At 38.0% G+C, this 23,935-nt stretch overlaps 1 protein-coding gene across 2 annotated transcripts in view; it reads left to right on the top strand.

Annotated features, from left to right (window-relative positions):
* The first annotated feature begins 7,757 nt into the window (after positions 1 to 7,757).
* LGI1 (leucine rich glioma inactivated 1) overlaps positions 7,758 to 23,935 on the top strand; it is a 57,126-nt gene continuing 40,948 nt past the window's right edge. For both annotated transcript variants that reach the window (XM_020964189.2, XM_020964188.2), the window contains exons 1-2: positions 7,758 to 8,278; positions 8,643 to 8,714. In XM_020964189.2, coding sequence (XP_020819848.1) covers positions 8,055 to 8,278; positions 8,643 to 8,714 — 296 coding nt within the window. In that variant the 5' untranslated portion in view covers positions 7,758 to 8,054. The remainder of the gene's footprint in view (positions 8,279 to 8,642; positions 8,715 to 23,935) is intronic.

The raw sequence follows: 23,935 nt of genomic DNA, 5'->3' as shown, positions 1-23,935 counted from the left end.
TGTGGGAGAGGAATGAGAAAAAGAAGTAAAGAAGACGAGGAGGGAAGATAAAGGAAGCAAGGGGCAGCAGAGGATAAAAGGAGAGAGGAAGGAAGAGAAGAAAGAAGGAAAGTACTACTACTAAGTCTCACTCCTCTTCTTTGTGATAAGCCTTCAAATACTGCAAGACAGTTATCATGTTGGTTAGTACTTCTTATTTCACAAGATGATCCAAGAGGAATTTAAGTCATAAAGCTGACATATCATCTTCACTGAGTTCCCATCAGATTAATCATCTGAGGTTCACAAAGACTGAAATCTGCAGAACTGGGGTCTGTGTATTTACCCAGCATGATGTTGTCATAATGAGTATACCACATTGCTTTGATTGATCTGAGTTCAAATCTAGCCTCAGACTCTTAGTAGCTGTGTGTCCCTAGGCAGGCCACTTAAAAAAAAAAAACTCTGTTTGCTTCAGTTTTCTCAACTGAAAAATGGGAAAATAATAGTACCTACTTTGCAGGGTCGTTGTAAGAATCAAATGAGATATTTGTAAAAAGCTTTTAGCACAGTGCTTGGCCCACAGTAGGCACTATATAAATGCTTGTTTCCTCCCTTTCCCCCTATGAAACAACCCCATGCTGTGTGTGTATGGGGGTGGGGGGTGTTATGATGATGTAAGAGGCTGAATAGGTGACAACGAACACACCAACTGCTCCCCCCCCCATTTTAGCCTGTTACTAGCACATTATTTTATTGATTCTTTCACTAGGCTCAAAAACAATCAAAGGGTATATTGTAACATTTCCTCACAAATTTCTAAAAAATGCAAATACTCTAATTAATAAACTCTGAGCCCCCATTCAGTTTATAAAATCTAGTGAAACCTTTTTCCAATAAGTATTTCATTTTCTCTCTGTCTCAAACAGGCAAATATCAGTGTTTCTGGCCACATAATTGATTAGCAATAACAAATAATACAAAGACATGTGCTGTGAGAAAGGGCCCCTCCAGGGTCACTTCATGCCAATTTCGGTAGCTGCTGACTCCTCTAAAACATTGAAGCCATAGTCTAAACATTTGGTCCTCTCAGGATGGCAGGAATAGTCTCTCAGGAATTGTCCTCAAAACAGCTTCTTCGTAAACCATCTTCTCCACAGAATAAGAATTAAATTCAGTTCTTTCAAAATGTCTCTTCAGACTCTCCAAGATGACAGGTAACTCTCCAAATCCCTCATGTACTCATTCTTTCGTGGTAGTTAACTCTGGTTTCATATACATATACATACATGCACACACACACACATATGTGTGTTATATGTGTATATACATACACGTGTGTACTGTATACAGCACATGCGTGTATGTATGTATATATAGTGTGTGTATGCACAACATACAAACACAAGGCATACATACATGTGTGTTACAACTATATGTACACGCACACATATAATATGTGTATTGTGTAAATGCATATATACAGTATATTTCTAGAGATAGATGCAACACATGTATACACGTGTGTATGCATACACATATACATATATTATATAAAGTCTTGGAGACTGACAACTCACTGTTACCTTTAAAAGTGTCTGTATGATATAAGGCATTGAGAGAGGACTGAGTGAATTTCTTTCCCTAAGGACACTTAGAGAATTAACTATGATGAAGAAAAAATCTAAGAGAAACTAGATCTGGTTATCTTGAAAGAATATGTGTGTGTATGTATTATTCACATATATTCCTAGAATATATAAAATAAGAATATGGACATATATAGACATATATATATGCATGCAAACCTATGCATACACACATCTGTATGTATATGCATGCACCAAACCTCAATAGTTCCCTGAGTTCCAGGCCCATATTTCCAACAGTCTTTTGGCAATCTCCACCAAGATGCTCCTATGGTCCCGCAGCCTAACTTCATCTTCTCCATAAAACCCACTTCTCCATCTAACTATCCTATTTTGATGATGGTACCATGCTCCCAGCTACCCAGGCTTGAAGTTTCACCTTCATCTTGCCCCTCTCTCTCACCCTATCACAACTGTACCACCAAGTTCTATTGATTCTATGCCCTTTCTATAGCTTCCATTTGTCCCCTCCTCTCCATTCACATGGCTACCACAGTAGTGGTAGTCTCATCTCCTCTCCCCAGGATTATAATTAGTCTCCTAAATAGACTCTTGTCTCTCTCTCCCTCTATAATCTAGCTGCCAAAAAGACCTTCCTATCGCACAGAATAACCATCCACTCTCCCCAACTCAAAAGCTTTCCATGGTTCCCTATTGCCCATAGAACAACATACAAACTCTTTCTCTTGGCATTTAAGGTCCTCCGGTTTAGATCCAACGTACTTTCCTAGCATCATTTCACATTCCTTCCATTCTCATACCCTCCATTCTAGCCAGACTAGACTACCATAACTACATCTGTACCTTGCCCCCACCTTGTGCATTAGAAAAGGTAAGCCCCTAGGCCTAGACTAAGTCTCCACCTATTTTAATCCTTCTCTTCCTACAATACCTAGCTCAGGTAACCCACAGTCAAAAATATCTCTCCCAACTCAAATTTCCTTAGAGCCCCCTTTTTTTAATCTTTCCTTTGCTCTTTCCACATTCTGCATTTTATCATGCTTATTCTAGCATATCTTATTCCATGTATTAAATTGTAAACTCCTTAAGGCAGGGGCTGTTTCATTTTGGCCTTTATATTCTCAGTGCCTATGATATTAGTAACTGAGATTCACTTAGTACTTGAAATTTTTATCTCATTTGAATCTCTCAACAATTGGTAAAATAGGCACTACAGGGTTTTTTAATGTTCCTTTTACAGATAAGGAAACTAAAAGACAAAGAGATTCCAGAGTCTTCCTCATATCAACTTCAGAACTCTACCCATTATTCCCTGCTGATTCAGCACTTGCCTACTCTGTTCTTAGCACAGAATATACAAGTAATAGTTATTTATTGAATAGAATTAGATTGAATATGGAAATGAGACACATATAAAATATAAAACAGAACATCTGTAAGTTTCACAGAGATCCACAGATCTGTCAGAGAGCTATAAATAAAGCATTCTAAAGAATTTGAAGGAGAAAATACTTATAATTAGGAAATTCAGAAAGGCTTTATGGAAAAGGTGATATTTTAGGTAGGCCTTAAATTATGAAAAGGATTTTACTAGTTGGGAATTGTAAAGCGGGCACCTCAAACACAGGTAATGGTATATACATATAGATGTTCAGAGGCATGAGAGTATAGGATGAATTGAGAAGATAATGAGTGATTTGACTGTAATATGGAGTATATGAAGGGTGTACTTTAATTTAAGGCTGGAAAGGTTTCTTGAAGCCATTTTGTGAAGGGCCATGAATACCAAGATAAAGAGTTTGTATTTTGCCATATAATTGTCTTTATATATATATGTATATGTATATATATACATATATATACATATACATATATATATAATAAGTAAAGTAACATATTATCAGTGATAATGCCACATAATAAGTAGCATGTTATCAGTGATAATGCCACACTGAAGGTTAGGAATTCTGGGTTCTAGTCCATTGTTAGGCTCTGAGAAGACCTTCTTCTGGAATTACCCAGGGCTCCACCTTCTCATTTTTTATATATTTTAAAATAAATACCTCCATCAAAACTAAATTCCTCTCACATCAGAATTCTCACCCAGCAGATAAGGATTACCAGTAGATCTCAAACTGATAGTTATCAAACCAACTGATTCCCTAACACACCCCTTCAGTGATATACCCTCTTTCTGCCATGACCCCATCCTCTTCCCAGTCTTCTTTATGGCACTATTCCCTCATCCGTTTCCCAGAATACTCACAGGGGAACTTGGAAGGAGAGAGGGACACATGTAGTGGTAATTCCCACTCTCCCACCCTTATTTAAAGACAATTGTGAGACTCTTCTCCACCATTTTTCCCCACCCTACCACATTATAGCTATTTCATAGAAAAGTTAAACTGTTACAAGATGCTGACCAGAAACAGAAAGCCTGAAAATACCAGAAACCACCTCAGGCAGTAAAGAATTAATCTTCTTGCCAAGATGAGAAATATACCATCCAAAGACAACACTGGTTTGGAATACAAATTTACACGTAAAACATTTTAGGAAGAGATTATGGAAGATTATGAATAGAATTGCCTCTCAAAACAAGGAAAAACAAAGGAGAGGAAATGAGCTTTATGACAAGTTTAGCATGAGAGCTAACTGAGCCAGGTGATCCCCAAAAGGCTTAAAGTTGAAATTGGAAGGAAAATAACAAATAGCTGTAAAATGGAACAGATCTACCAGCATTTCCATAGCAATTTGTTCTTATTATAGGTAACAGAGGAACTGCTACATTTAGACTGGAATTCCTTAGAACCAAATGTACTAGTTGAAGGAGTGGAAATAGCCCTCAACAAAATAAAATTAAGAAGAATACCTAACAGACGTAACAGAAAATCCGTACTGAAGATGGCATGTACCATCTAGGGATCAATCTTCAAGATACCTCAAAGAGAGAAAGATTTGAAAAGTATGGAGAAGATGGTAGTATCACTAACAACTGATCCATATGCCTTTTCTCTTATCTCTACAAAATCTTTGACAGGCAGCAGAGTACAGTGGATAGAGAACTGGTCTCAGAGCCAGGCAGACTTAGGTTACAGCCCTATCTCTGACACATGCTGGCTATGTGACACTAGACAAGGCATGTAGCCTCTCAGTGCCCTAGACAATTCCTTGGGCTAAAAGTTGCTGAGAAGGTGGTGACATCAGCTGGTACTGGAAGTTCCTCCCTCAGAGATCTTTACACCAACAAAATCAAAGCCTAGGACCCATCCCTATACCATCTTTATTAGAATGATCTAGGTGCAAAGGTATCTTTACTGAAAACATTAAAACAGAGTAGGCAGAGTTTGGTAGATAATTCTCTGAAATACACCTTCATGGTTTCTTAATACCATGGTGTACAGAGAAGAGAGAGGAAAGGGAATAAACATTTATAGGTGCAAATAGAGAACATACTTTATATATTCTTATAAAGAACGTACATTCCACTATGTTTATTTTTTTTGGTTACACAAAAGCATTTGACTCAATACAGGAAATAGTTTCAAGAGGTGTTTTTCCAATCAGATGTCTCTTATACATACATTAAGATTGTGCAAGATTCCTTGACAGATGACACCAAAGAGATAACTCTCCAGCAATCTCTTGGTTACCAGTATCAAGTGAAGTATAAAACTTGGAGATAGAAGCTCACTGAAGGTGTTCACCACAATCATGGAGAATGTCCTACACAAAATACAAGTGAAAGAGGGATTCCCTGTCAGAAGGGATGTTTTCTGGATGTTCCTGCTTGCAGATGACCAGCTGATTGCATTAAGCCCCTGAGCACTAAAGTACCTCCTCAAACAAAAAATCCACAGCCACTTCAAACAGATGACTGGTGCATTAATCCATCCATGGCCAAAGTGAAACCCAAGTGGAGGAGGAATACCTATTGCCTAGATTATGGGCAGATCATTGAGTTCATTCATATAACTTAGAGACTCTGGAGACTGATTATGAATGGGGCCCAGAATTGAGCAGAAGGAAAACATCAGGCTGGATTTCATTTGGAAAATTGTACCACCTTCTTTCTCAAGCTACTCCTTGCAACCAAAATCCCTCTTTTGAACACATATTTTCATGGTCATGCTATAATGGTTGAAAGACATGGAACAATCTCATCTTGGGGGAATCATAATTGCAGGTGTCCCAAAGAGCAATGGAAAGACATATGATGAATATAAATAGGCTGATATTTCAGCAATATATTACCAACAATGGTTTGTATACAAGTGGTAGAAAAGACATCGTTAAAAAGGCTTGTGACTAGAAAAGAATTCGTGTAGTGAGGTTGAGGGTTTGATCAACTTACTGTTGCACAGTTATTACTGAATATTTTTTTTTTAAACAGGGCATTGGTTAGATCCTCTCTGGAGGACTCTTGGAAAGACTTGGACAGGATGGGAAGTTTCACATGGATTGTGAATTATACCAGTGGAGAGAGTATCTATACTGATGAGATCATAAATACATAGATGTTTCACTGTAAACATCAAAGCTTTACTTTCTAGTGGGTGCTTTATCTTAACTCTGAAATTCTAGATTGCATAGAATTATAGAATCACAGAATGTTTGAGATGGAAGAGATTTCAAGAGAATATTTAATTCAACTTCTTCATTGTAGAGGTGAGGAAATTAAGGCACAAAGAAAGAAAGGGACTTGCTTTTAGTTATTGGCAGAGCTGGAGTAGAACCTAGATGTCTATGCTCCCAGTCCAGTGAATATTCCACTTTCAAAATAAAATATTAACTCACATTTGTGACAAGCAGTTTGAATTAATGGATGGAGACCTGGACTCAGGAAGACCTGAATTTAAATCCCAGCTATGTGACCACTGGCAAGTCATTTAACCCCTATGAGCCTCAGTTTCCTCATTTGTAAAATGTTGATAATAAGGCAGCATGGTACAAGTGGAAAGGACAATGGATTTGAAGTCAAAGGACCTACAAATTCTACCTTTGCCAGTGGCCATGTGTGACCTGAGTAAGATATTTGACCTTCCTGGGTCTCAGTCTCCTCATTTATAAAATAAACAGGCTGAACTAAATGCCTCCTGAGGTCCCTTCCAGGTATAGATTTATGTGGCTAGAACTAGATCTAATTCTCCTGTGGTACCTACCACCTAAGATGATTAAATGGAAAAATGTGGGTAGAGCTATGCAAACATTAAAGTGCCCTTTAATTGTCAATTATTATGGTGATTATTGTGGGTGCTTTATAATTTGCAAAGCACTTTCCTCATACTCAGGATGGAGGAGGGACAGGGAATGGGAGAAGAGGAAACCTACTGTACAGGGGTCTTAGCGACGGTGGAGATTGGCTGGGTGGAGTCCTAGTTTGTTCAAAATACTCACGACAACCCAGCAGGGTAGATAAAAGAAGTGTCATTATCCCCGGTTTTACAAATGAGGAAATGAAGGTTCTGACTTATGATCACATAGCACTGGAGTCAATTCGAACCCAAGTCTCCTGGCTCAAAAACTCGGCCCCTTTCCACTGTACGCCATTGCTAAAAAGTGTTTTATTCATATAAAAAAGGGATTCTTCACTTCTACAACCTGGTTCCTTAAATGATTCCATTACATAGCAAGCTTCACTCGGGCATTTAAAATAGGATTCAATTTACAAAAATCTGATTTACGGGAAACTTTTCAGGAAACACTTTGCTTAGGTAAAGTGAGGCATATCTTGTAATCTATCCAGTCTCACACCCTCCCCCCTCCTCGCTAATGATGCATACTCACCCCTTGATATTGATCAACAAACATTTACGATACTTTATGGTCATTATTTCCCTTGGGCTCATTTTTCTTTGTAGGAGAACTTGAACAAGGTTGAATAAAAGAATCATCAAAAGGCTTTGCGATAATGGGGAGAGTTCCGTCTAACTTCATTTTCCAGAGGGTGTCAGCTTTAAGTATAGCTTCACTTCTGAATTTGCTTGCCACGGGGAAAGAAAATTCCCCAAGGTTTCTTCTGAGATTGCAGCGAGATCCAGTGCAAGATGACTGCTCCCACCCACCCACCCACCCACCCACTAATAAGCCATAATGCTGCCCTATTTTTGGTAACAATTAAAGGGCCTCCCTGTGAAAGCAGAAAGCTGTTTATTTTCTCTTACATCACTTTGCCCTCCAATGCTGTGTGGGGCTCAGTGTTGTCGCTGTGATGCAAGTCTGTTTTCTCTTCCAGCCAGTTGGATTCTCCCCATCTTAGAGCACCTCACAGGTCTCTCCCTCGGAGCTGTGCACTGCCTGAGTGAGGAGCAGCTCACGAATCAGCTGCAGGTCCCTGTTTTTAAAAACAGGCACAGAGGCAAACAGAAAAGGGTGGACGAATTCTGGACTTGGCCCGAGAGCAAGACAATCACCCTCTGAATCCAGAAGCGTTCTGTTCATGTTTGGGAATATTTTTTCTACTGGATGGAACCAGAAAAGATCAAAAGAATGGAAAGTGCCAGCAATGCCAGCATCCCCTTGAAAAGAATTGCTTATTTCCTATGCTTTTTATCTGTGCTTTTGCTGACTGAAGGGAAGAAACCAACGAAGCCAAAATGTCCTGCCTTGTGTACTTGCACCAAAGATAATGCTTTATGTGAAAATGCCAGATCTATTCCACGCAGCGTTCCTCCTGATGTTATCTCACTGTAAGGCCCGTAAGCATTTTGTTCTTTCATTTGTTTTTTTTTTTAATAACATAAACCAGTGCATTTGGTATTTTGTACATGCCGACAGAAGGATGATCTGGGGAGGAAAATTCCTCCTGCATGCCAAGCCTTCTGACAGTGTTACAGTCCGGCTGCATTTTAAAATCCTGATTCTCCTCCTCTTCTAGCTGATCTTAAACCCCTTAAGATTATTCTGTTCATTGTTATGAGAAACCTGTAGCAGAATTCTTGCCTGTGACTTCATCTGGAAAAGAACAGTATTGTGTCACATAAAATAGTCTTTAATATAGTGACTGTTATGCTAAACTAGATTAACATAAGCTTCTTTTTCTTTTTCTTTCAGATCCTTTGTGAGATCTGGTTTTACTGAAATCTTAGAAGGGAGTTTTATACTCACACCATCTCTGCAGCTCCTGTGAGAAATATTTATATCATGATTATTTATTATATCTTATTGATTATATGTCCCTAAAAAGCCGAGTATTAGTTTTAGGAGAGGCATGGATGTGTTTTATAACATGTATGTGTGCACTCAGACAAAATAAGAAAGATGTAGGTTTTTCCATCTCCCACTGGAAACAGAATGAATGCACAGCCGGGCTAGGATGATGGCATATTTGTTAACCTGTTCCACCGGGGACTTGAAAGGCAATTGCTGAAGTTGGTTGACCATTACAACACTTCTCCCAATTTCATTCCACTATTTCACTTTCATTTTTGGCTTTGAGTCTTTGGTAATTCTGCCCTTTCGTCTTGAATTAGTCAATACAGACCCAATCATGACAACATATGTACTCAAGATGTTGACTCTCAGGGAGATTAAGCACGCAGTTGCTATAAGAGATTTACCACGTAAAAAAAAAAATAGATTTTACCTTTCTCTATATGGGTAATTAAAGATATTGTTAAGAATTCTTAATTGGCAGGGTTTTTTGTTTTTGTGGGGGTTTTTTGCTCATTAGCTAATCTTTAGCAATTTAAAGGAGTAGCTGCCTTGGCTGTATGTTTTGAGTTGGCCACCAGGGACCAACATATTCAAGTCTATGCCTGAGAACATTTCAAAAAATAACATTTGACCAAGAAATCAGCTCTCTGTGGTAGTGATTTAGCTGGTTATTTATTCTGAATTGTAACATTTGGGAGGAGACTTACATTACTGAGCTCACCCTTTCTGTAACTCACATTTAAAACAGTGCTCAGGGTTTGTCTACAGAACAAAGTGGAAATATAATCATATGACTCTTTTGATAATTTAGACAGCCTAACTGTATAATGAAGGGTCCAAAAGGGTTGCTTTTGGCCTGAGGACATTGATTGGTTTGGATGCCTAAGGATTTTAGATGCCTATCTGCACAGGGCAGTGCAACCCATACAAAAGGTAAAAAATGTAACCAACCCATCACTTTGTCTATATAATATCAAAAAGCTGGCTTGACTGAGATTTTCCCCTAAGTCTTTAAATTGACCAGTTGTTTTGATGTTGTATAGATTAACTAATGACCGCCAACTGGTTAATGTCCTTCAGTGAGTGACAAATTTACTTGACATAGAATCTTAGAGTTGGAAGGTCATCTAGTGTCACCTCCCATCCAATGAAGGAATGGCTTCTATAGGGACGATGATAGATTTTTTTTAATGTATTTGGCAATTGTGCTTCTGGTTACTCTTTTTCCCCAGAAAATGTTTGTGTGGGAGTGGAAATGTTTTCAAAAATACTGTTTTATGGTTCTAAAAGTCCCTAATGAGGACGGTTAAATGGTGAAGTTCAAAATAGAAGTGTTAACACAAGTCCAACCTTCTATTTTTCTGACCTTTGATGGATATTAGCTGTGACATAGCTGAAATTGATCAAATAAACCAATTACCAAATCTCTACTCCATTTCTTCCTGTACAGACCTAGCCTTGGAAGGCACAGATGTGGCAGAACATTATGGAAATAGTTACTGTGGCTGCTCAGATAATGCAATTACACTTATTTAGAATCACAGGGGGAAGCCAAATGACTTGTTTTTAAATAGCCTACTTGGAGAATGTGCCATGCTTCAGTGTTCCATGCTCTGAGTTCCTATGGAACATTCCAGCCCTTATTTCTAAAAGCAGTTCAGATTTCAGAAACAACAAAAGGACAAGTAATTCTTCTTCTATGCCCTCAGCTAACTCATGCTGACATGCATCAAAATGGTAGATTGGTACCAGAGCTAATTCTCTATGACATTACAAAGTAGGTGAAATTTATTCCTGCTCATGTCCTTTTTCTCACTCCTCCTACTTTGCCTCCCTCTGCCACGTCTCCTGTTAAATATCAATTCCTTCCTATTCTCTCCCTCCTATCAAACTCTGATTTCAGGCAAGTATCTAATCAACTCATTCACACTAAGGTGTTAATAAATGATAACATTCAGTGTTATTCTTCCTAGAGGCATTTGCAAAATGCAAAATTGCTTTTTTTAAGCAAAAAAAAAAAGCTAAGGGTGCAATTTCAGCCATCAGAAAATTGATTAGAAAGGCATTAAAGGGGGAGGTGCAGGAAAACCCTCTGGAACCTTGAAAGCACGCCAGTAGGACAGTTACAACTTCTTCCATATTTAAGACTGGAGCTGATTGGTACCCATATGAGCCAAGGTTCTAGTGATGTTTGGCTACATGGTCAGCAAGATGAGAGGTGTGGGAGGCACCAGCTATTACCTGTAACTTGCAATTAATTCGAGGAAGAGCTGTTAAATTGTTAGAGGTTACAGAACAGATTAGGTGGCATCTCATATTCTGTGAATAGATGCATGTCAGCATCAAATCACTTTACTGAGATGCAGAGGCAATTCATTGCTTTCTATTGTGCTGTGGGGGAAGGAAGGAAACAACATATTTCTATCACCTCTTACAGCAATCTGACATTTTTTTAAAATTGTGGAACCAAATGCTTTTGTAGACTTTTGCAGATTTCTGAGTATAGAAGTCAAGATAGAAGGTACTTTTTAAAATGTCAAGCTGGGGTACCAAGGGAAACAGGCACAGTTCCTCCTTAAGTTCTAGGCAATGTGTGGAGAAAGAATCATGTGAGGCTGAGGCTGCCAGTTTGTTTTGAAGAATGAAAAAAAAAAGAATCCACACTCTTGGAAAAGGAGAAAGGAAAAATCTGCCAATGGGAATAATAGAACGATCAAAGAGAAAATTAAACAGATTGGTTGTTCAAGAATTATTCAAAGTAATGTCTCCATGTAAGATTGTAGTTAACAAGATTTGCCCAAAAAAATTCATCTATCTATAGTCGTGTTTTCTTTATGGAAGTCAATGACAAAATATAAACATTGAGAGCATGTTCTCCCTTTAAGCTTAGTGTGTAAGGAGATTTCATGAGTGAACACAATTTAGAACACTGAGTTTTGTTGTGGGTTTTTTTTATGATACTATGGCCCCATTCCCTCTTGGATAGGGCTGGTTTTTTTTTTCTTCTTCTCTGAAATCCCCTAAAGGGAGGGACTAGTAGCTGGAACTTAATTCTAATTTGTAGAGGGTGATGTGTGACCAAATCACCATTAGTTTGTGAGATGTTTTAATGCACTTAAAGGTTTCCAGCTCCTAGGAGAATTCTCTAAGTACAGAGTGCATCTCGGGTTGGAATGTAGTATGAGGCTTCAAAAACTAGATATAAAAGGAGGTGATGTGAATAGGCAAAACTCCTATTTATTCCACTGAGATTCTGGCTGTATAAAGGCTGCAAAATTGGTCCCCATGGAAAATCTAGAAATATTTATCTCTTTGATCTTTTCTTGAATCTAAGAATCAACCAACAAATTGGCAGAGATAAATAAACAATCCCAAACTAAATGACAAACAAAAAAAATAGTTGTCAGAAATAATTATCAGCTTCCTAAGTTGTTTTTAAAAAATGAATGGGGTTCCCATTTATTCCTGCCCACACTTCCTACTCACATATCTCTCCCTTTTCTAGCCCATTTCCATTTATTCCTTTTTCATCCAGTATCATTACTCTAAAAACACCCCACCACCACCAAGGAACTGAACTACGCTAATTAAATGGATAGGATCGCACAGATTTGGGGAGTAGAAGCTACTTCAGTACCCTAAAGAGATCCCCACTGTAACATATCTGACAAGTAGTTGTCCAAACTATACCTGCAGACCTCCAAGGAAGGGAACCCACCATCCCCAGAGGTGACCCATTCTGTTTTTGGGTAGCTCCAATAATTTAGGATGTTTTTCCTGGTATCAAGCTTAAATCTGTCTCTTCCTCATCTATATGATAGACTTTCAAATACTTGAAGACAGACAGCTTTCATGTCTTCCCCCTGAGTCTTCTCTTCTCCAAGCTAAACCTGCTCAGATCCTTCAAGTGATACTCATATGTGATGGACTTAAAACCTTTCACCATACTGGTTTCCCTCTCTGGACACTCTCTAATTTATCAATGTCCCCTTAACTGTGGTGCCCAGCATTGAACATAATACTCAAGATGAGGTCTAACCAGAGAATAGTATAATAGGAGCTCCCTATTCCTGGAAACTAGGCCCCTATTAATGAAACCCAAGATTTAGCTTTTTTGTGCGTCTCATCACCTTACTGGTTCATTTTGAGCTTTCAGTCTACTAAAAACCCCAACCCCTTTTCTACTAACCCCCTTTTCCAAAACAGCTGCTAAGCAATCTACATCTCCTCCTCTTTCCACTGGTAAAATTGATTTTTTTGTATCCAAGTGCATGACTTTACATTTATATCATGGGAATTTTATCTTATTAGGTTCAATCAAAAGCTCTAACTTATTGATATCCTTTTAGATTATGTCTGTCTTCCAGTATATTAGCTATTCCTTCTAGCAACGTGCTTAGGGTGAAAACATGGCTAGCACACACAACAGCAGAAACTCATTTTTTCTTTTTTGTCCTTTTCTGCATGATCCCATCTTCCACTAAAGGTCTGTTCCATTGCCTCATAGTGGCATGGAGAAGATTCTAGCTTAGTTATTATAGGCTATATCAACGGAATTTCCTATAAAAGCGGAAGAACTTCAGGTATACACCAGCAATAGTCTAGATATCTGTTGTCTGAGGACCAGCCCAAGTTTGGAAAGGTTTAATATCAGAGGTTGGCCACTAGGTGAAGTCTTGGGTTGCTTTTTTTTCATAACACCCACTCATCACCCACTGTTTTCATAACACCCACTGTTCTCGAGGTGGAGTGAGATTTTAAGCTGCATTGGTAGGAGTAGTACTTAGTACTCCAATGAAGTACTCTCCAATGAGACTGATGATCTCATTAAGGTGGGTAATTTCTTCAATGATACCACTCACAACCTATCCATTCTTACCCATTCCAGGTAACTTGTATCTCCATATACTCTCCTGAGCTCTCCAGAGGCGGTCTATAAAAATTGGTGGGGCTGTTTTATGTGTTCTCTTGACATTATGAGGACTCACCCTTGGTCATCCTTTACTCTCCCCACGTGGATGGCCCATCACACATTTATTTGATGGCATCCCTTATACCACTTCTTCTGCCTAATTCCTGGTTTGAAATGTGTTGCAGTTCGTTTGGGTCTGCTTTAAACTCAGTTCCCAATTCTTTGGGGTCTGAAGTGTTCCATGATTTGCTGCCATAATGGTGTTTAAAAAACAGTTTTGTGTTTCAAAAAGAAGCTTGGAGTGATTAAAAGAACTTTGCAATTTCCCAAGGCAACTTCCCCACTCTCCTCTTCCTGTTCAATTCTGGACCCAGCTCATGTCCTTTTGAAAATTCTTTCTGAGATAAATAGAGACAAAGAGCAAGAGAGAGAAAGAGACACAGACACAGAGACAAAGATACAGGTGGATAAGCTCTATAGGTTGTCCATTTAACTGCATAGCACGGTCTGGACAATAAGCATTCTTCATCCACTTGTTTTTTTCTGTGTGGATAGTTGAGCCAAACTTTTTTGAGTGACAATGAATCTCATTTAGGAGGCTGCACAACGTTTTGGGCCTTGATGCAATTGATACAATGTTATTGGCAAACAAGAGTATTGTGAGGACCTCACCATCTACATGATATCACTCTTCAACTTGTCCTATGCCCTGGATCTCCTCCATGACAGTGGCAAACACCTTTAACAAGCAGCCATTTCCCTATTTGTATACATTGCTTGATATCAATAGTCATAGGGTCATCAAACAAGCTTATCTGCTATAAAAAGAATCTTACATAATTTTGACATGCATAGAGATACCTTATTGGAGGAGAATGTTTAAGGGAGCATTTTATTATCCTGAACCTGTATCTTTGTTATCCTGAACTTTCTTATAGTTCAGAAACAATCACAGTGGAATCTTTTATTCTTTACATCTTTCAGTCAATTGTGTAAAATTGGTTAAAAAAAGTGTAATGTTTCTTGTGAAAATCTACCAATTTCCTTCTAATATCTTCTTCAAGAGTATCCTCAATATGTGAGTAGATTATTCTCATTAAAATTTACTTTAGAATGGAAAGTAGATGCATGGGTTGGTTGTTATTAATGCTAGTTATAATGAGATTTAAGACTTTTTCCAAGTCCCTAATATTTTCTCTTCCTCCAGATAGCTTAAGGATCAGTTCCTCAGTTCTTTCAAAATTGTGCCACTTCCAGCACAGATCTGCTCTGTATATACTTGGTATATTCCAGTTGGTTAATCCATCTTTGTTTTCTTGGGGATTTTTTTGGTTTCGTCAAGATATGCATCTGGAACAGGGATGTTAGAGTTCAAATATGGTACCTCCACTATCCTTGATGGTGCTATTAAAGTCTTTACAAATCTTCTCTAAATTTTGTTTCTTGTCTTCTTCCAAGTTTTACCCTTAAGTGTTCTCAGGAAGTCTTTGTTTAGTTAGGTATTTCTCTACACTTTCTTTAAATTTATTTTTTTTCTATCTTTGCTTTTACTTTATCAGGCAGTACTTCTCACAATTGGCTGAGGTGATTCTTAGACTGTTACAATCTTCATGTCATAACAGTTGAGACTTATATCAGTTAAACTTCCATGTGAAATTCTTACGATTTGTGCCAATGGTTTTTCCACTATCTGTATTTTATTTTTCATCATTAGTAATGTGTCTAAATAGTTCAGGGTGGAATTTGCATGCAACAGACTTTTCTTATTTTTTTACTTCCTCATTATTTTATTAATATTTTATTATAGATAGTTTTTTTAATTAACTTTGATTTTTTTTCCTCTAACAAATCAATTGTCTGACTGTGCAAGAGAGATCAATCAGTAATAACTCCCAAATCAATAATGAGTCAATTCATACCTGGTAAAATATAAGCAATTTCATTTTTTGTGATGTTATTTGATGGTTGCCATAGTGCCTCATTCATGATGTATAGGCATGAAGCTTCCATGTGATCTATAAGCTGTTGTCCTCTCTTCTTCATTGCTTCTGAACTATATTTTCCAACGTGTGTTTTGTCCTTCTCACCTTTACATGTAAGATACTGAGTACCACGGTATACATTGATTTTATTTGTCTCTCCAAGAAGAACTTATTAACCATACTTCCATTTACCTGCACCTTTCTTTTGTCTTCTAGATTTATTATTAGTGAAAGTGTCAAGATGACTATGCATGTTGGGCATTAAACAAAAATATCTAATTTAGAATATCAATAACTGAGTTAATATTTAGAGATAGTCTAAAATGCATGATCCTCAGCATTCTATACCCCATTTTCTTCTATTTTCTCAACAGAAGTAGGCCACAGAGGATTGTGAATAGTTTTGCATTTTTCATTGTTCTATGGGTTGCTATGACCAAAGCATCCATCACCAAGTGGGCAGCCTACTTTTCAGTACTTAGCTAGTCAAGCAAGTAAACTCCAACTATAGCCAAGGCCATGTTCAAAACCTTTCCATTGGGCAGCTAGGTGGCTCAGTAGATAGAGCACCAGCCCTGGAGTCAGGAATACCTGAGTTCAAATCCAGCCTCAGATGCATAATACTCACTAGCAAGTCACTTAGCCCCAGTTGCCTCACAAAAAAAAACAAAACCTCTCCATCATGGGAGAACATCCAGAGCTTTTGCTTTGCTGGCATAATCTTCAATAATTCCATTGCTGGAATTATTGACATGCGTAAAATTAAAATTAAAAATACAATGAAGGATTCTTGTCTTTGTAATAGAGCAGAATATCAGTTAGTGCCCATACTGATAAAATCAGTAGGGATTACTAATTATATCAGTATTGCCCATAATAATAAAGGGATGGGGAGCCTTTAAGAATAAAATTCTTATGTTAAGACACAAAGAAAAACAGTTCCAATGAGAAAGAAAAATGGATGTTTTCTAAACAGATGTAGATGCACAAGGAACTCACCAGCCAATGTAGATTTGGAGAAAGACAAGTGCAAATAATAGAACCAAGAGCAGATAACAGAGAATAAACGGAGAAGAGTAGCACAGTCCCATTAGAGTACAATCAATAGTGCTAAAGCTCACAATGAGCTGGAGAAGTAAGCTAAGGAAAACAAAAATATATTCTGCATCTATATTGGAGAAAAGGGAAGGAATGAAGAAGGAATAGGTCCGCTGCTCAAGACAAATGGGATAATGATCATGAAGGATGGAGAAAGGGAAGGCTGTTCAATTATTATTTTGTTTCCTGTATCAAGGAAAATGATCTTTGATCTGGAAAGAAGAGAACAAAAATGGCTCCGGAAGCATTGATATCCAATACAGTAGGGAGATAAGAGAGCAAGAAATTGTTCTTGATGGACTTCATAACCATAGACCGCATCCTTGGCTACTGAAAGACTCTGGCAGATGGATACCGCTGACCCACCGACAATAATCTTTGAGTGATTCATGAAGAATGGGATCAAAAGATTGTAGATTGAGAGCTGGAAGGAATCTCACAGGTCATCTAGTGCAACCACCTCATTTTACAGATAAGGAGACTTGAAGCCCAAAGAGGTCAAGTGGCTTGCCTGAGGTCAAAAAAGTAGTTAAGTGGCAGGATTGGAATTCCGACCCAGCACTTTTATACTTCAAATCCAGTATTCTGTCCACTATACCACATACCGGGGGAAGAGAGTAGCATAGTACCAGAGAAAGGCAAACATTGCCCTGATTTTCAAAGAAGAGAAGAGAATACAATCCACAGATTATAGGTCAATGATTTTGACTTTGAATCCTAGAAAAATTCTACAACTTATTATTAAAGGAATGATTAGAGAACATTTAAAAAAGGAAGTACTAACTACGAAGGGCAAGCATGGCTCCTTTAGAAGTCATGCCAGAGTAACCTCATTTCCTTTTTTGACAGTATTACTAGACTGGAAAAGGAAATGGCAAACCACTCCAATATTCCACCAAGAAAACCTCAAATAGGGTAACAAAGAGTTGAACACGATTGAAAAAAAAATGACTCAACAATAACAACTAGAATAGTGGATCAGGGAATGTCCTATCAATGAAAAAAAAATGACTCAACAATAACAACTAGAATAGTGGATCAGGGAATGTCCTATCAATGTATTTGATGAATACTCTCGTGCTATTTTTGTAGAAAAATAGAAAGACGTAGAGTAGGTGGCTAATGCTGTCTTCAACTGCATTAGGAGTGATACAGGGGGTATAATAAATATAACAAATATATAATATAAAATGTAAAAAATGATAAATATGAATATAATAAATCAGATGTTCTCTCCCCTGGCCAGACCATATCTGGAGTATTGTGTTCAGTTTGGGGTACTATATTTTAGGAACTCTGATAAGCTAAACATCTCAAGGAGGGAGACTCAAGGAGGGACTCTACCTTACATTACACAAAGGCTGGATGACCGCTGGTCAGGTGTGTTACAGAGGGGATTCCTGTTCAGTTATCAATTAGAATGGATATCCTTCTTCAGTCTCTTCTACTTCCTATGAACAAACAATTGTAAAGAGGTATTTTCTACACGTAGACAGGATTTCGGGTTCCTCCATAGAGGACTGACACTAAACTCAAACAGCAAAGGCAGGATACATTAAGGTTTCTGCAGGCCCACTGTTAGAGTCTCTCTGAGAATTTGGGGAATTCACTACAACACGAGGGCCTCAACCATTTCATTTTTAGACTGTTGTAATTATTAGGAAGTTGTTCTTTTGATAAAATTGAAATTTACTTCTCTACAGCTTCCATCCACTGCTCTTAGTCCTGCTTTCTGGGGCCAAGTAAAACAGTCTAATCCATCTTCCGTGGCAGCCCTTCAACAGCAATCATGTTTCCCCTTAGTTTTCTTTTCTTCAGGCTAAACATTCCTAGTTCCTTCAACCAATTCATAAAAAGCAAGGCTTAAAATGTCTTCGGCATCCTCGTAATATTCCAGCTTACCAATATCTATCCTAAAATGTGATACTGAGAACTGAACACATGTCTGTGTCTGACCAGAGCAACGTACAGTGGGACAATTTGTGGGTACCATTAAGATGCAGTACAAACTAATAGGAATATGAATGTTTAGATGAGGGGAAAGAATGGAAAATTCTTGAGGATTTAGGAGTGGTATGATGGAGAAGGAGAGAAGCCACAAAATCTGTTTTGATGTTGTTGAACCAGCTGGAGAATAAATCAATTTGGGTTGTTCAGTCAAGGAGTATCTGTGATTTACCATAGGGAAAAGTAAGTTTTTGTTTGTTTGTTTTGTAAATCATCAAATACTGACTGGCCGCAACTGTTTGAGCATTCAGGATGAACACTGAAATAAATGTTTATCAGCAGTTCTTCCCTTAGGATTCTCCCAACTCTATTTGTTAATTCTGATGACTATTTTAACACATTCCAAAAGGTAAGGAGGTTTTTTTAAATGTAATGTATGACCTCTCTACTGTGGCTTCAAGTGTCCACAATGACAAGGCAAGGGAGCTTCTTCATAGGAGAAAATTCCAAGATGTTGCCATCCTATAGCCCCTTGTGCCTGGAAATGAGAAGTAAAAAAGGCAGCACATGCTTAGAAAAAGAAAATAGGAGAGGGGAACCATCTGGAGAAGAAACAAAAGTTAAGGAAAAAAAGTAGATCTATTCTAGGGACATGCAGGGGAGGGAGGATAGAGAGGAAAGTTGTAGTCTATGATCAGAGCTGGAAGACATAAGGGGGAGTATATTGAATTCTACATCTATGTTATTTAATTCAAATGTCCTGGAAGAATTCTAACAACCCCAGAGCTTAGGTAAGAGGCTTCAGAGTTTTCTAGCCTTCCCCAAGAGACTTCTGTGGAACTCTATGATGTAAACAATACTCAACAAGCTTTTACCACTGGATCATGAGTTGTGAAATGATTATTCTGGAGCAGGGGATTCCATAGGGATTGGGGGACAGATTAGATAACAATGCTGCTTGATTCTACAGAGGTTTGTACACATTTACATATGGAGGCAGAGAATGACTCTACTATTTCATTCCTTCTTAGTACTTAAATGGCTGCTTTCACTATTGAATTTGTGACATGCATGGTAGAATTTTACACTGCTAGGGGCTCAAGCCATGACTTGTGTAGAATGAGTGTGGCCCAGGGGCATGGCGCCCAGTCACCAACTTTCCTTTCTTCTTTCTTTCTAAGATGGCTTGCTTGCCCAGTTTATAATGACTTTGGATGGTACAGGAGGTTGCCAGAGGCAGTGACATACTGCTATAATTCATTCTTAGGATCCTCTAATCCCTGGTGTGGGGGAACTATATATCTATTACCTACAATTGTAGCTCCTAAGCCCCAACTAATGGTCTTCTAATTTAAACAAATTAACCCTCATTATACCATTAGCTCTTAATCATCAAACATTTCTGAAACAGAATGCAAAGCAAAAATGACCATAATATAACAGTGAGTTCATAAACCTGGGTCACACTTTCCCACCAATGCACTCAATATCTGCAGTGGAGAATGGACACAAACTACACAGAAATTTAGCACAGAGACATATATGTAGAGAAACCTTTATGTTCAAGGCACTTCGTGACTCTAAAATTCTGGGTTTGATGTTCTTGAATTCCTTAGGGAACAGGATAAGGCTTCTGCTGGGTATGCCACTTCTGACTGCTCTGTTTAGACCACTCCTTGACGTTCTTTTGGCAAAAGCAGTTCCCCTATTCTTGAATTTGCAAAGCTTTTCATGTCTTCTTTCTTGGCTGGCTCTGGGATTTCCCCCTCTTAAGTCATAGATGGCAGTGAGGGGCAAGACTGACAAGCCTCTCCCTTTCTCAAGCCATAGGTAGTACAGAACAAGACAGAGTAGTCTTTCTTTTCCTTGGCAGCAACAATTTCTTCTTCCTCCAATTTATTCCAGCAGCAAAACTGTTCCTCTAATCAGCAGCTCCCAGTAGCAGCCTGTCTTCCTCCAAGCAGAACACAGTGCAGGTTCTAAGCTCTTCTCTCAGCTTTCCATCCTCAGCTTAGCTCCATTTTTTATGAGCCATCTACCCAGCTGGACTTTGTTGGGTCTGGCTATCTTCATGCATGAGGGGGCAGCCCATACTTCTGCATTCTTCCTCTATTCCTTTGCCTTCTACCTTCTCTTCTTCTCTTGTCCCCACTCTGCTTCTTCTGATTCTTGCCTCAAAACAGGATCTCCTTGGGCAAAGTGACTCACTTCTACCATAAGGTCAGAAAACAAAATTCCCTTTTTGTCATACACATCATAAATAGGCAATGTACAATTCTTTCATAGTCACTAAAAGTTAAAGTTATCAGGGTATCCCAGCTATCAACCTCAAAGTCTTCATAATAGACTTACGTAAATTACCTGATGAGAAACAAAATACTTTGGTCATCTTTGCCTTTAGGAAGTATTTTTTTCTCTTCTGAAGGATGCTTTCTCTCAGGCTCTCCCAGAATTATTTCTCCCCAAGTATTTTGCTTTAAGAGACTCTTTTACAGATTTCCCCAATAAACTGTTTGTGTTTTTGTGTTTCTTCCCCTTTAAACAATACAATAAAAAAAAATTGTCCAAACCCAAAAGGTAAAGCACTTCACATTTTTTCTTTTTCTTTAATTATTTATTTTTTAACATTCTTTTAAAACAATTTTTAAGTTCCAAATTCTCTCCTTCCTATTCTTTCTCCACCCACTGGAAGGCAAACAATATGATATCAATTATATTCGTGAAATCATGCAAAACATATTTCTATGTTAGCCATATTGTAAAAAAAAAAAGGCAAGAAAAATGAAGAAGTGAGAAAATTATACTTTATTTTGCACCCAGAACTCATCAGTTCTCTCTCTGGAGGTGGACAGAATTTTTTTCATCATAAATCCTTTGGAATTTCTTGGATCATTGTATTGATAGAGTAGCTAAGCCTTTCACAGTTGATCATGATTACAATATTGCTGTTGCTGTGTACAATGATCTCTTGGCTCTGCTCACTTCACTATGCATCAGTCTATATAGGTCTTCTCATGTTTTTTGCTGAAACCACTGCCCTTGTCATTTCTTATAGCACAATTGTACTCCATCACAATCATATACCACAGCTTGTTCAGCCATTCCCCAAACATCCCCTCAATTTCCAAATCTCTGCCACCACAAAAAGAGCTACTATAATTTTTTTTTTTTTTACAAATAGGCCCTTTTAGGGGCAGCTAGGTGGCGCAGTGGTTAAAGCTCCGGCCTTGGAGGCAGGAGGACATGAGTTCAAATCCGGCATCAGACACATGATACTAGCTGTGTGACCCTGGGCAAGTCATTTAACCCCAATAGCCTCACCCCCCCCAAAAAAAAACACAAATAGGCCCTTTTCCTTTGATATCTTTGGGGTATAGACATGGTAGTGATATTTTTGGATTGAGGGGTATGCACAGTTTTATAGCCCTTTGGGCATAGTTCCAAGTTCAAATTGTTCTTCAGAATGGTTGGACCAGTTCACAACTCCAACAGCAATTCATTAGTGTCCCTATTTTCCCTCATTCCCTCCAAAATTTTTCATTTCTGATAGGCATGAGGTGGTACCTCGAGGTGCTTTAATTTGCATTTCTCTAATCAATAGTGATTTAGAGCATTTTTTTCATATAATTATAGATAGCTTTAACTTCTTCTGAATATTGTTTTTCATATTCTTTGACCATTTATCAATTGGAGAATGGCTCTTATTTTTATAAATTTGACACCGTTTCCTATATATTTGAGGAATGAGGCCTTTATCAGAGAAACTCACTGTAAAATTTTTAAAAATTACTTCATTGTCTATGGTACACCTTAGCAAAATATTGTTTCCCTGGTTATCTCAGCACATTATATTTTTTAAACTGGCTACCCATGTTGAACTTGGAAAAAGTCAAAAGAAATTCTAGGGCCAAGGTTCTCAGAGTTTTGATGACCCAAATGTAATATTACTTAAAAAGTATGCCAATGCTTACTTTTTAAATTTAAAATTAATAGTATAGTTTTAAATGCTAAATTTGCATTCCCTCCAAGTAAAAAAATGAAAATCTCTCCCTCCCCAAGGACTTCCAGACTTCTTTTTTGGCAAGGCAATAAGAGTTAAGTGAATTGTCCCAAGTTATACAGCTAGAAATTTCAAGTGTCTGAGGCTAAATTTTAACTCAGATCCTCCTGATTACAGATAGGGCCAATGCTCTATCCATTACACCACCTAGTTGCCCTTCCAGTGACACTTCTTGAAGCCTCTACCTTGTTTACAGGCTCTAATGTATCCTGGGCTTCCTTCTCTTTACCACTCACTTCTCCCATTTCCCTCCAAGACCTTAAGAATCCTCTGGCTACATCTACTTTCTTCTTTTGTTGCTTCTTAACAGCTAGTGAAGTTAGATCTCATCTAGTTCTGGTTTATAGTAGTCTTTCTTTTTAACTTTACTACAGCTTACGCTCTCCCCAAAATCATCTTCCTGTTGCCTCTCCAAAAAACAGGACTTATTGTTTCACCACAGCCTGTCTGTTCACCTGAACCCTCATTGTTTGCCTTTGGATTGACAACTCTTCAAGTCTTTCAACTTGTTGCTATCCTCTCTCCCCTTTTTGAGGCCCATTCTGTCAGACTCTTCTAAATTATTAACCAGAACATTCCTTGTCTTCCTCCTCCATATTTCCTTCTGATAGGAGATGGTTCTCTTTTTCTTAAGCTGAACCTGGAGACCTTCAAATATTCACTTTGAAGGTTCCTCTCCATTCACCTTTTTACCCTTTATTAGTCTCAGCTACAAAATTATTACACCATTTACAGATTCGATTATTTACTTAATTTTACCTTTTTGGTTCATTGTTTTAGCTCTAAATGAAATTCATTTGTCTGTGGTCCTGATTTATGTGTCATGAATTTCCTCCTCTCCATTATTCCACTATTTCAAATCCTATTAATTCTCTCATTTCTCTATTCTTCCCAATTCCATACCAAATGCTTAGAAGCTATAAATTGCTATGTAAACATGAGATTCTTTTTCTCTTTCTCTTGATACTTAATGGTTTAACACTTGTCTTTAATCAAAACAATTCAACTAAAACTGATCATCTTTCTCCATAGCTGGGACCTATCTCAGATGTTCTGCTCTATTACAAAGACTTAAGAATCCTTCATTTTATTTTTCTCAGATGAAGGTTCCAAGTCATTTATTTGCCACCTTTCACAGAAATTCAACTCTGGGGGATGTTGAGATTTTGTAAGATTTGGAATAGCAAGAGAG

Source organism: Phascolarctos cinereus, unplaced genomic scaffold (assembly GCF_003287225.1).
Source record: "Phascolarctos cinereus isolate Bilbo 61053 unplaced genomic scaffold, phaCin_HiC Scaffold_3;HRSCAF=262, whole genome shotgun sequence".
NCBI classification, from domain to species: Eukaryota; Metazoa; Chordata; class Mammalia; order Diprotodontia; family Phascolarctidae; genus Phascolarctos; species Phascolarctos cinereus.
The sequence above is the reverse complement of the archived record's forward strand: the minus strand, read 5'-3'. Positions and strand labels throughout refer to the sequence as shown.